The 13,409-nt window shown below is 44.6% G+C and overlaps 1 protein-coding gene and 1 long non-coding RNA gene across 26 annotated transcripts in view; one reads left to right on the plus strand and one right to left on the minus strand.

Annotated features, from left to right (window-relative positions):
- Window positions 1–13,351, plus strand: part of LOC142664973 (uncharacterized) — a 122,023-nt gene extending 108,672 nt beyond the window's left edge. The window contains exon 3 of the long non-coding RNA XR_012851430.1: window positions 11,698–13,351. This is a non-coding gene — a long non-coding RNA (uncharacterized LOC142664973). The remainder of the gene's footprint in view (window positions 1–11,697) is intronic.
- NRXN3 (neurexin 3) overlaps window positions 1–13,409 on the minus strand; it is a 336,181-nt gene that overhangs the window by 23,523 nt on the left and 299,249 nt on the right. For all 25 annotated transcript variants that reach the window (XR_012851426.1, XR_012851425.1, XM_075844459.1 and 22 more), the window contains one exon: window positions 12,986–13,293. Coding sequence is in view for 23 of the 25 variants with exons in the window: in XM_075844459.1 (XP_075700574.1) it covers window positions 12,986–13,293 (308 nt within the window). In the remaining 2 variants the exon portion in view is untranslated. The remainder of the gene's footprint in view (window positions 1–12,985; window positions 13,294–13,409) is intronic.

Raw genomic sequence — 13,409 nt, forward strand, 5'->3', positions numbered from 1 at the left:
GGGACAGCTGATTATTCATTGGCGTTGCCGAGTCGGGCTCTATTCCCACCCGCCTCCTGAGTACACGGTCACCGCAGAGCTGAAGTGAGCTTTTTCTTGTAGGACAAGCACAGTCACCCTGAAGGTAATCGCTTTACATAAATGTACTTTAAAGCCGTAATTGCAGCGCTCCTGGTTAGTCATTCCTTGCAATGCAAGAAGAAAAACATATTTTTTATATTCACATTATAGCATTAGACATCTCCTCTGGCCTCGCTGTGATTAGTGCGCATTCACGGCTAATTCCCCCTAAGAATATCACAGCAATGCCCAAGCCGCATTACAAGCAAGCACACCGGCCGCCACAAGCTGTGTTAATCAGTCGCCTGCTGTAATAAACCAGTCACTTATAGTGTTAATCAGTCATTCCCAGCAATAACCCGCACGCAAACATTTAACCAGTTATATTCAGGAACATCCGACCAAGTCTAAGCGGCAACTCGGCCACAGCCCAGATTTCTCCATCTCAGGACTTTACATACAACTCAAATCGTTACTTCACGTCTATTGATTCTATCATGTTTTGCAACAACAATGCAGAATATTGAGACTTCTGTTCACATCTGCGCTCGGGCTCCGTTCTCACGTTCCATCTGAGCTTTCCGTCGGAACGGAGCCCTGACAGACACAAACTGAAACCATAGGTTTCCATCACCATTGATTTCAATGGTGACAGACCCAGTGCCAATGGTTTCAGTTTGTCTCCGTTGTGCAAGGGTTTTGTCGTTTTGACGGGATACATACCGTAGTCGACTATTGGAACCGGATCAGTTACCATTGAAATCAATGGTGATGGGAACCTATGGTTTCCGTTTGTGTCAGTCAGGGCTCTGTTCAGATGGAACGTTGGAATGGAGCCCTGACGCAGATGTGAACGAAGCCTTACACTCAGCCCTAATGTCTCTCCGTACAATGATCCGTTCTGTGGTGCTGGAATCTAAGGGTATGTTCATACGGAGTGTTTTCAGCTGTTTTTCGGGTCATAAACGTCCCAAAAAAACGTCTGAACACTCTGAAGCAGAACGCCTCCAAACATCTGCCCCTGATTTCAATGGGAAAAATGACGTTCTGCTCCGAAGGGGCTTAAAAAAATGGCTGTTTAAAAAAAAAACAGCTGCGAAGAAGAATTGCATGTCACTCCTTCAGCCGTTTTTGATTGACTCTATAGAAAAACAGCTCCAAAAACGGCCGTTAAAAACGCAGCGAAAAATGCGACGGATTAAAAAAAGTCTGAAAATCCTTTAAAAACAGCTCCGTATTTTGAGACGTTTTTTTATTTTGTGCACATACCCTAAAGGACACATTCACTAATCCTACTGATTGCACCTCCAGTGTTGATAATGTGGGCAGTTAGATACCAGTCTCATCCGGACAGCCCTGTCTTCACGGGCCAATTGTCGGGTAAATGAGCGTTTGTTGCCGATCATCTCCCTGTGTATACAGAGCAACGATCAGCCGATGAATGTATCGTTTATTCCGCAAGAAATGTTATCGTTGTTTGCAGCACATCTCCCTGTGTATGGGGACGAGCGATCATAGTAACTATATGTTCCCATACGTAGCTCCTTGTGAAAGGAGCAAACGAGCGCCAATCAATAAGCTGTCTCGTTGATCGGCGCTCATTTACACGTCCGATGTCGCGGGAATGTACGAGGACCTAACCTTCACACGCCGTTAACATATTGGCACAATCCTCTTTTGAAATACTCTGTGCTGCTGGAAATCCTGCTCCTTCCACTATGTTCCTAGGACACCACCGCTGGATCATGCAGTTCATCACTGAAGTTGAAAATATTCTCGCGGATACGTCCGTAAACGTCCCCCGTAATAAGGATTAAGAAACATTAAAGTTTATGAATTCTAGTCACTGCTCTATAAATAAGGGCTAATAAATAGAACGTTCTTATCTGAAATAGATCATCCAGATTTCCTGTAAGTCCTCGTTTTTATGCATCGTCTTTGCGGATGATAAATGTATAAATCAATGGAGGAAGTGAATTAAAAGCCTTTACTAAACCGATTGTCCGGCCATCATGATCTTGTGGAACAAGCAATGGCTTCTACAATATCACATCGGGTACATAGCCCCACATCCACAGCTCGTCTCCACATGAGGAGGCTCAATATGGACACTGCCAATCTCACAGCGAGCACCGACCATAAACCAGAGCAGGGAAATGTAATAGTCTCGTCTCGGAGCCATTACTATCCGAATTACAAAACCGGCTACGAGTCCAGGCTCATCCTACAGGAATAGTCCGCTGTATCGTCCTGCAGTAAGGCACAGCCAGAAATTCAATGTTTCATGAAGTTGTGAAGCTCTCGCACCACTCCAAGCTCTAGATATTGAATATTAAGATCTTCCTAACTGGAATAGAGATGGACATGGAGTCGCCCCCTCTCCTGCATGGCAGACACCTTATCCCAAGAAGACCATCCGGAACATCAGAGACGTGGAGCCTTAGTAATGACACATCGTCCGGACAGCTCCCACCATCAGTAATGCTGCGGGACGTCACGTTCCATCTATCTGCTCATTACACCACGTCCCTATTTTGGAGCTGTAAATTCTGATAGTCCCTGCACACAACACACGTCAATAATCAGGAAAGGGAAATTCACTCCTAATGATCTGAACGGCTTTCTGCCCCACAATAAATAGTCCCTCTGGAGTTTTATTCAATGCGGACAGTTATTACTGGCAATGTGATGTAAAGCCTTCCATAGAACCAGATAATGTCCTTCTCCAACCTCGGTCACACCTCACATAGAAAACAGCAGCCTCCGCTTAACCCTTTACAGAACGTCAGTCATCGCTCACAATAACGGACTGAATATTTATACAGGATATTGAGACAGAGTAAAAAATACAAACAAACAAACCCAGAACTTTACAGCGGATGGTAAAGACGAGAAGCTTTTACCAACTTAAATCAATTCCTATCGACAAAAGATCGAGCAGTCAAGAAAAACCACAGACGGCCACACGAGAGAGAGAGGATGAAAGGCCGGGGAGAGATCTCCACATTTCGATTCACGGAGCACAATTGCCCAGGTTGTGGGGTTTACTTATATGGAGGCCAAGGACAACAGACAAGTGGATCACTTACCAAATTATCCAAATAGTGAAGAGGCTAAAGTGATCTTATTATTCATGTTCTGGAGAGAAGCAAAAGGATTGGAAAAGGCAATTATGGAATCGGTTTAAAGAGAAAAGAGCAAAATCTGGAACAAGGTGGTCAGACAATCCTGAGCATGGCGGAGCACCGGTCACTGCTCGACGAGCCTCCGACTGGACCACATGGCACATAAGCAGGAGGCAAATTCTGTTTTTCGGGTAACCAGGGTCCGAATTAGTCATGTCCCTCCATTGTGTGCCTGTCACTCATAGGAATCAGGAGCTGTAAACCTCACATTAGGTGCTAAACCTTCCATAATAAGACAACCATGAAACAAATCTAAAGACTAAAATGGTCCATTATGTTATTTAGCCTGCGCCGCAGAGTTATGTATCTTGCAGTGGGTTAGAGTTAAGTATCTGGGATCGCAGGGGCATTAGCTCCTTTATGAGGGACTCATAATGTGTGCTGGGCTCTGGCAGAAGGAGCGATCCCTCATTTTAATGCTCACTGCGAGCAGTCGGGAACTTATCAGCAGCCCTCCTGAAAGTGAGAGATAAATCTGCACCTCCCAGGCCTGGCAAAGTCGTTGTGTCAGCCAGAGATTTGTGGTCTGCCAGCGCTGACTTATGTCTTCTTTAATGCACTCGCTCACCATTCACTCCTTCGTTAAGTTTTATCCTCCTGCCTCTTTTATGGAGAATACACAAAGGAGGCCGGATTAGCTATAACTCCGAGCGCAGGAAGAGCCAATGCAGAACAGTCTTCTGGGGATAAACACCACCGTCGTCTGTAACGTTACCTAAAGCTCATTTATGGTCCAAGAACCCAAAACACTTTCCATAAAACGGGCCACTTTTTGCTTTTTCATTTTAGTTTTTTTCCTTCCAAAAGCCATAACTTTTTATTTTTCTATCGACATCGCTGTAGGAGGGCTTGTTTTTTGCGTAACGAGTTGTAGTATTGTAATGACTTCCATTTATTGTACCATGTAATGTACTGGTAAAAAAAAGAATTGGTGGGATGAGGGGAAACCAGCGAACCCTACGTTGTTATCTGTTTCGTTTCTACGACGTTCACTGTGCGAAAAAGTTGGCTGCGAGTCAATAGAATTACGGAGATACCAAATGTATGTCCCTTTATGATGTACCACTCTGACAAAGAAAAAACTTTGTAAAATAAAACCCCGAAATGTCGCCGAATTCCGAGAGCCATAAGTTTATTTTCCCGTCGATGGAGCGATGTGACTGCAGGTTTTTTTGGACTGCGGGCAGCAATTTGTGGATTTTTGATCACTTTTTATAGGATTTATTTATGAAAGTAAAGTTACTCAAAAAAACTACTTTTCTTCTGGGGTTTTCTCTTTTTACGGCGTTCATCCTGCGAGTTGAATGATGATATATTGTGATAGTTCAGACTTTTATAGATGCGGCGACACCAATTATGTTTATTTTTTAATTTTCACATCACTTTTGGGGGAAAAAAGTCTTCTTTTGAGCTTTTAATATTTTAATAGGGCTTAAAAGGGGAAGAAAGATGGCAGACTAGGGGGGCCTTGAATAGGACGCCAGGCTGCCATGACAACCTTTGGCACCCTGCGATTGCGTCATGGCTGTGTCAATGGAATTACGGAGGAGACCCCTCCCACTTTCCAACGACTTAGAAGCGCAAGTCAATAGCGACCACAGCATCGAAGTGCTTAGACGGCCGGGATAGGAATTAACTCTATTCATGGCGATTAAAGTGAAATGTCGGCTGTAACTTACAGTCGACACCCTCTGAGTATGGAGCAAACGACCAACGAGGTTCATATATTAGCCACATCTCTGGCCGTCTGTGGCAGAAAGTCAAATCTACAACGACTATAAACTGCCGTTGATTTGCACTATAATTTATGCCGGTCTGTGGTGTAAATGCAAATTGATTTGCCTAGAATGTTGGTGGCTCCGCCCCCTAATCTCCGCCCATTTTTTTAAATAGTGAGCGGCATAAATGTCACTTTTTTGGGTGCAGCTTTTGCTGTTTGCACCTTTTCCACCCTGTAAAACTGCCGCAGAACGAGTAATATTCCGCATTAGTGCAGCTCTGTATGTGAAGGGGATAAATCTCTGGCTTACTAAGTGGCTTACTGGCTTTCTCCTTTTCACACAAGAGCTGGTCTTCAGCATCATACACATACAAATTAATTTATTTTGTATTTTAATATATTTTTTTATTTTTTATTTTTTATTATTTTTTATATGTTTCACTTTCACACACACACCATGCACACCCTTTATTATTATTTTTTCATTATTATTCTTTTACATATATATTTCTTTCATTTGTCTACATTGTTATGAAAGTCACCTCATTCATTATAGAATACATATGTATTTGCTCCACATTTTCACACATATTTATTTATTTATTATATATACTATGAATTGGTCTCATAGTCATTACACACACATTCATCACTTCAAACCTTTCATTTATTTATGCACTTTATTGTTCACTAATATACACACATATTTTTCAGCATTGTCTTGTTTACTCTTTACTTCGTCTCTAATAAATATATTACATTCTTCATACATAGAATAAATCTATCATTGCATTTTTTAACATTTATTCTAGGATATATTTTGCCATGTTATTATTACTTCCACTTTCATATGTATTTTTAAGTCTATTTTCATTTTTATGGTTTTTTTTTTTTTTTATTCATTATTTTTTTTTTTTTTTTTTTTTTTTTATTATTCATTATTTTTTCATTTTTCATTCTTCATTATGTCATATACTTATAATTGCAAAAAATGCGTTGGCATTTATTGTATAAAATTTACATACAGTGGTACATCACTTAGTCCAAAAAGTTCTCCGTACTATCTAATTTGTCGGACATATCTCTATCTTGACGTACCTTATATTCAGGCATGGTGACTGTGCGCTCACGCCGGGGGGAGTGGCTGGATTGTGTTGCGGTTCGGGCGTCTGCATCGCGGTGGGCGTGTGTTGACGATGTCAGACGTCGTTGACCCCCGCCCCCCTCGATGACGCTCGGCCGCAGACACGCATCCGGCCATTTCCACACCTGTCGTGTGACGCTGCCATCAGCACACACATGACCATGGATGGTAACGCCCTTCTAATGTCCGATTGGCTGCTTGTCCTTTTTTAATCTTGATTCCCATTGGAGAGACGCCACCCCCGGACGAAGGCATTTCCGCCGAAACGCGCGTCGGGTCTGGCGTCTCTCTCCAGCAGGTTTTCATCACATGGGTATGTAACAGCAGGTTTTCTTCCCAGACACAATGTTTCCAGGCACGGTCATTTCATTATTTTTTGTGTTACTAGCTATCGCTGCGGTCTGGGTTTAACTGCAGATACTGAATAGTATATACCATCCACTTCTATCTATCTATCCATACCCATATATCACACAGTTTGTGAACACATTGTTCCTGCAATGAGTGACGCCTTGTCTATGCTCTGCATGACTCATCTTTTTAATCTACATTGTTATATTATATTTTGTTGTGAATAAAGTTTATATTTTTCTCTATACTACATTTGTTATGTGTTAATTGAACCCTCAACCCTGTAGGTTTCCTTACTAAGTGGCAGTAGAATGTGACGGCCGTTCTTGTCCGCCGGGGGGCTGTGGTCATAATGCGACTTCTACGGTTGTCAGTTTTTATTTTTTTAATATAGTTAATGCAAAACCTAAAATGAGGCACCTCCTCCCCTCTCCCAGCCGGAAGTCAGAACTTCTCATCACGCGCCAGTCGGCTGCATGGATCAAATCCTGTATTTTGTGGAACATCTGACACCATCTGAATTCTCTTTACCTTTTAACACATTTGTTTCTGACCATTTAATGGTCCAGCACCAACACGGGTCTAAGCTCGCTGTGTAACCGTCAGGGCGCTGGGGGATTTGGGGCTGAAGTTTGCATTTAGTTGATGGCAGCGTTAACGTGTAACGGTCTATCCACATACGGCACATTTGTTGTTTCATCCGACTGAATCCACGTCTTTACTGCAGAAACCTCCACATTCACATAGACTTGTACCGACCGCGATGATCAGGTTAGTAGCGTTGGCGTTCAGTCAGGCAACTATGGTGTCTGTGGCCACTCTTGGGGTATGTTCAAACGGCCGAAAAATCAGAAGCAGAACTCATCCAAACATCGGCACATTGATTTCAATGGGGAAAACGGCGTTCCGTTCCGACGGGTCTTTTTTTACGCAGCCATTTTGAAAAAGAGCCGCGTAAAAAAAGACGCCTGTGAAAAAGAAGTGCATGTCACCTCTTGAGTCATTTTTGGAGCAGTTTTTAATTGACTCTATAGAAAAACGGTCATGAAAAACGCAAGTTGCCCAAAAAAAACGGCTGAAAATGAGGAGCCGGTTTCCCTTGAAAACTGCTCTGTATTTTCAGACGCATGTACCCTTATTACCCTTATGCTGTGGTGTATGGACATTCAGGGTAGTCGATGACATCACTACATGCTTTATCCATTACATAGCGATCTACAGCGACACGTCAGCAGTGATCGGGATTATATACAAGGTGCTGCTTGCACTGCAGCTGCATAAAAATATGACACTTCCTCCATGGGGCGCACCGTGATCCCGCAGAGCATTCGTCTCTCACACGTCCCTTCAGCCGTCCTCCAGGATCACAATAGGAGATTCTTCTTATAATAACCCTAATCCACAACACCTCGACCTCTTCCTGCACGGCCCAGCGGCGGCCATCACTGGGGAGTCGGCTGGAGACGTGTACTAAGCACAGGATAAGAACTGATAACTTGTCATCCCCTGTATTTATGCAGCTATGATCTAGAACAACGCTGCTCTGCAGATTATATCCACTGGCAGAGCAATGAAGGTCACCTCTGCAGAAGCCGGGACACCACGTGCCACATCCACGGCTCATATACAAACATCTACACAATACACCAAAGCTTTATATTCTAATTTACATGCTCTCTCTATGTGGTGGCCTTTCCTTTGAAAACCCTTGGAATCAAGTTGTAAATTGCAGTATTTAAATCTAGCAGAGACACAGAGGAGAGCGTCCGGGAAAACCCCGCAAAGGAAAAGGGGCTGAAATGTGGGGCCCGAGAATCTCCGGCTGCAGGAAAAACAAATCACTTCTGATGAGAAAAAAATAGATTTTAGGATGAAGAATGAGCAGCAAGAGGAGTCCTCAGAGGCTACAGCCGGGCGATCGCCATTACAGCGCTGGAAATATTCCCCGTGTTCCTCTCTAGGACGTGAATTTCTTTCAAGGACGATGACAGTTTTGGGGTGTAAAATTGAACATCCGACATGATTGCTCATATTGAAATTCCGGGCTTGACCCTCTGGTGTGAACTCCGGCGGAGCCGCAGCGTCCAGATCAGGGGAAACCTGCGCTTCATCTAATAAAGGTCAGCGCTTCTCACAACTCAACATCTCCACATTCTGGAGCCGAGATGACGGGAGATTGTAGGGGAATAATTGCTCAGCGACCCTCAAACCTGTTTACAGTGTTATTTATCTTCCCATAAATGTGTAACGCGCCAATAAAAAGCTCAAATCGGAGAAGCAGTTGAACGCGCTCTTGACCTGTGTAACGGGGCCGCCGCAGAGCTGCTTATTATTCTCATGTTTCCGGAGACAAGACTTGTAATTAAGATGTTATTTGTGAAGAGATTTTCCGGCTCCGTTCCAGTCGCCTGTGTTTAGTGTCACCTTGTGAAGTCACATTCTGTGTGCAGATCTGTGCAGACAAGCGCTTAATATCGTAGTATGATGGGGGGACGCGGGGTCAGGAGCAAATCAACACAACGCTCCTCAGGTAAAAGCATCATACATACAGACACAGAATAAAGACCCCAACAAGGATAGGTCTCAGATTTCCAGGACCCCCCATTGGGCCTCATATCAAAACGTGCAACCAATCACAGTACAGCTTTCTGCAGCAGTTTAAGAGATGAAAGCGGAGCTCTGATTGGTTGCTGTAAGCAATAAGACCATTCCATGATCACAGAGAGCCACCCTCCGTATACACACAGCAGCCACCCTCCGTATACACACAGCAGCCACCCTCCGTATACACACACACACACACAGCAGCCTCCCTCCGTATACACACACACACAGCAGCCACCCTCCGTATACGCACAGCAGCCACCCTCCGTACACACACAGCAGCCACCAAGTGATTACCAAGAATATCTGAAACTCCAAAGAAAACAGAATGTAATCTTGTAAATCTTTCTGTTAGAGGAAGCAGTGCAGGAATAATGTCCAGGGACAGGTCTGGAAATCCCTCCACATCCAAGACACCCACCCCATTATATTTATCTCACCGCCCCATTATATTTATCTCACTGCCCCAATGTCCTGTTCTGCTGAGGACTCCCCATTTCATGGAACTGTTCAAAGAGAATATTGTTCCCATCCAAACACTCTGTCCTATGACCACATAAAATATACCTGGTAAATGGAGATAGTATATAGTGATATTATTCAGGGGTGTTCACCCATTGAGGTGTCAGGATGCCCGGAGACCATTTGGTCATATATTCCTCTCTACTGCATTATTAGCATCTCAATGGTCGTCCGCACAGGAAGGATTCATTGTAAACTGGATGTGGAGGCAGCTGGGATACTGGGAATAGATTTACCTGTACTGTATATATGCACATTGGACGGTATATGGGTAGACTTAAGGCGGAGTCACTGGAGGGGGCGGGGACATCTCAGATAGGAACATTTAGGTCGTGTGAAGTTCTGGGGTGCTCTTATTCTGGATGAACAGCACTTATATTATATACACACACACACACACACACACACACACACACACACACACACACACATGAGAGTCTCTATGTACAGGTTCTAATGGTCAGGTGCTGGTTGTGGCTTTGGTTATAAGTGTAGTACCAGGAGATCTGGATATATATATTATATATATATATATATATATACACACATTACTGGCTACATGTGCTTGGTGTCCAGGGAAGGCAGGAGAGGAGGCGGCGGCTGTGTGTGGTTGTGTTCTCTATGTGGGATGTGTCTGTCTGTCTATCTATCTATCTGAGGGTTGTATATTACGCCTGGGGTGTGTGTACATAGTCTGTATAGAAACTAGAGGTAATGGACTAGGAACGGAACAAGATACAGAGACAAAAGTCTCCTCTCAGGGGCAGGTATAATTTTGTTGTTGCGTGAGAATTCTGTCCTAAGTCACGACTTCTTTTTGCACAAATCAATTTTGATAAATGTATTGGATTTGCACAAAAAAACCCAGATGTTTTATCCTCACTAGACAAGGGGTGCGGTCTAGCAGAAAGAGTTGGGGTACAAATGTGTCAAGAGTTTTTGCACAAAAAAAAAATGGTGTAAACTAAACCAACCAAGAGGAGGAATAAGGAACAGAAAAGTGTCTGACAGCCAATCATACAGCGTGCACCACAGATAAATGGCGCATCTTCTGACCGCATTAGTAAATCTGCTCCAACTTCTTCTGCAGCAGCTGTTGATAATGTGAAATCTATTAATCCAATTGGTATTAGCGGTGCGGGGGCTCAGAGGTTAGCGGTGCGGGGGCTCAGAGGTTAGCGGCGCGGGGGCTCAGAGGTTAGCGGCGCGGGGGCTCAGAGGTTAGCGGCGCGGGGGCTCAGAGGTTAGCGGTGCGGGGGCTCAGAGGTTAGCGGCGCGGGGGCTCAGAGGTCAGCGGCGCGGGGGCTCAGAGGTCAGCGGCGCGGGGGCTCAGTGGTCAGCGGCGCGGGGGCTCAGTGGTTAGCGGCGCGGGGGCTCAGTGGTTAGCGGCGTGGGGGCTCAGTGGTTGGCGGCGCGGGGGCTCAGTGGTTAGCGGCGCGGGGGCTCAGAGGTTAGCGGCGCGGGGGCTCAGAGGTTAGCGGCGCGGGGGCTCAGAGGTTCGCATCATCTCCTTGCAGCACTGGAATCCTCAATTCAAATCCGACCAAGGACAACATCTGCATTGAGTTTGTATGTTCTCGTGGGCTTCCTCCCGCACTCCAAAAACATATAGATAGGCAATTAAGATTGTGAGCTCCTCTGGGGACAGCACAGCAAGTGAGGACAACCTCTATACAGCGCCGCAGCCTGTTAGCACTATGTGGCTACACGCACATGTTGCGGAATTTGGTGCAGAAAATCTGCATCAAAACCACAGGTAAGATGTCTTTCCGTTGTGATGAGATAATAGGTGCAGTTTTATGCTGTGGATTTATTTTTTTTTTAAAGAACCCGTCAGAAGCAATTTGGAAACAGAAACACAAGATATATGGACATGCAGCAGATTTTAAAACGTGCACCACAGGTCAATTTACATGCAGGAAAAAAAATCAAACGAGTGGATAAGATTTCTTGAGATCTCATTTACTTGCTGGTACTGTATTTCGCTGCAGATTCGCCGCATGTAATACGCATTGTGTGCATTTGTCCTTTAAGTACCAGAAATAAATATTTAGATTTCTGTGGTTTAACCTCTTCTCCCACTTTATAAATTGTGACTTTTTCTCACCTAGGACATGGACTTTCTTTGGAGAACATATGAATATGAGTGGATTTCAGAGCCGGGGCCGGGCACATATAGTTTGCATCACCAGCCCTTACTAACTGCATCAATAACCATGAGGCCGAGTCTTTCCTGACAGACGTGTTTTATTTAATCTTGCAGAATGAGAAACGACCACTATAAGTCAATTTTGGTCTCTCATACCCAGGCTTATTGAGCGCCAAGAGGGATTGGCGGAGCGTGTTCAGTTAGAGCACAGGGTATAAATCTGATTTTTAATTGAATAAGAGTAATTCTAGTGGAGCGGTGTACAGAGCAAGCGCAGGTGGCGTGCATTGTACTGCAGCAACTGAACAGCACAATGATCTGCAGTGACCGGCCAACGATCCCTCCACAGCACAATGATCTGCAGTGACCGGCCAACGATCCCTCCACAGCACAATGATCTGCAGTGACCGACCACCGATCCCTCCACAGCACAATGATCTGCAGTGACCGGCCACCGATCCCTCCACAACACAATGATCTGCAGTGACCGGCCACCGATCCCTCCACAACACAATGATCTGCAGTGACCGGCCAACGATCCCTCCACAGCACAATGATCTGCAGTGACCGGCCAACGATCCCTCCACAGCACAATGATCTGCAGTGACCGACCACAGATCCCTCCACAGCACAATGATCTGCAGTGACCGGCCAAATATCCCTCCACAGCACAATTATCTGCAGTGACCGGCCAAATATCCCTCCACAGCACAATTATCTGCAGTGACCGGCCAAATATCCCTCCACAGCACAATGATCTGCAGTGACAAATTAATACCATCTTCCAACACTCTCCGCTGGAATAGACTCCTCTGCTGTGTGTACATGTGAAAACTCTCATGGGTTATTTGTCAACAATTTGCCGGCTCTTCTAATTCCCTGATAAATTAACATATGACCGACAAGAACCGTGAAGACTTAGAATATTGTGGTGTCCAGACTATGTATTGAATGGAAATATTATATGCCACGGGATGACAGCCGACAAACGCATTTGTTACACATATTCTGTATTAGGCTTGTGTTTTCCCCACAGAAACCTACAGCAATGTCGTTTTGGAAACAATTACAGGTTTAGGTCTGGGTACTTTGATCGTAGTCACACTTGTTATTACGCTATTCTTGTTATAATAGAAATCAATCCACATGTATGGCCTTTGTACAGTAAACACTTGGATCTATGTGGAAAAAAAAATCTATGCATATATAATACATTGTATGGGCCAGACCCTGTGAGATGAGGTACATACCATAGATCCTGGAGAAGACCGGTTCTTTCTCGTTGTAGTAGTAGCCAAGGTTGTGGTGGTCTCCATGATGGTTGTAGACAATTCAGGAGGCATGGAAGTGGTAGGTGTTGTCCCAAGGATTGATGGGACCTCTCCCACCAGCCTCACACTTCCACTGATGTTGATATGGGGGTTGTGTTCAGCAGCCATATTGAGGACTTTCAGGCCATTATAGTAGATACCAGAGAGCTGCCCTTGGAATGGTCTTCCCCTGTCCTTTCCACCAACGGCTATTTGTGCTTGGGTATTGAAGATGGTCAGGGGTCGCCCTACAGAGACACAGTAAAGGAAACCTCACCACATGTCAAGACAACAGAGACCAATAAAATCTACGATACAAAAGTCTTAATTGCGACGACTGAGGTTCGTCTGAGTTTCTGGACCC

This window comes from Rhinoderma darwinii, chromosome 12 (genome assembly GCF_050947455.1).
Source record: "Rhinoderma darwinii isolate aRhiDar2 chromosome 12, aRhiDar2.hap1, whole genome shotgun sequence".
Classification (NCBI taxonomy): domain Eukaryota; kingdom Metazoa; phylum Chordata; class Amphibia; order Anura; family Rhinodermatidae; genus Rhinoderma; species Rhinoderma darwinii.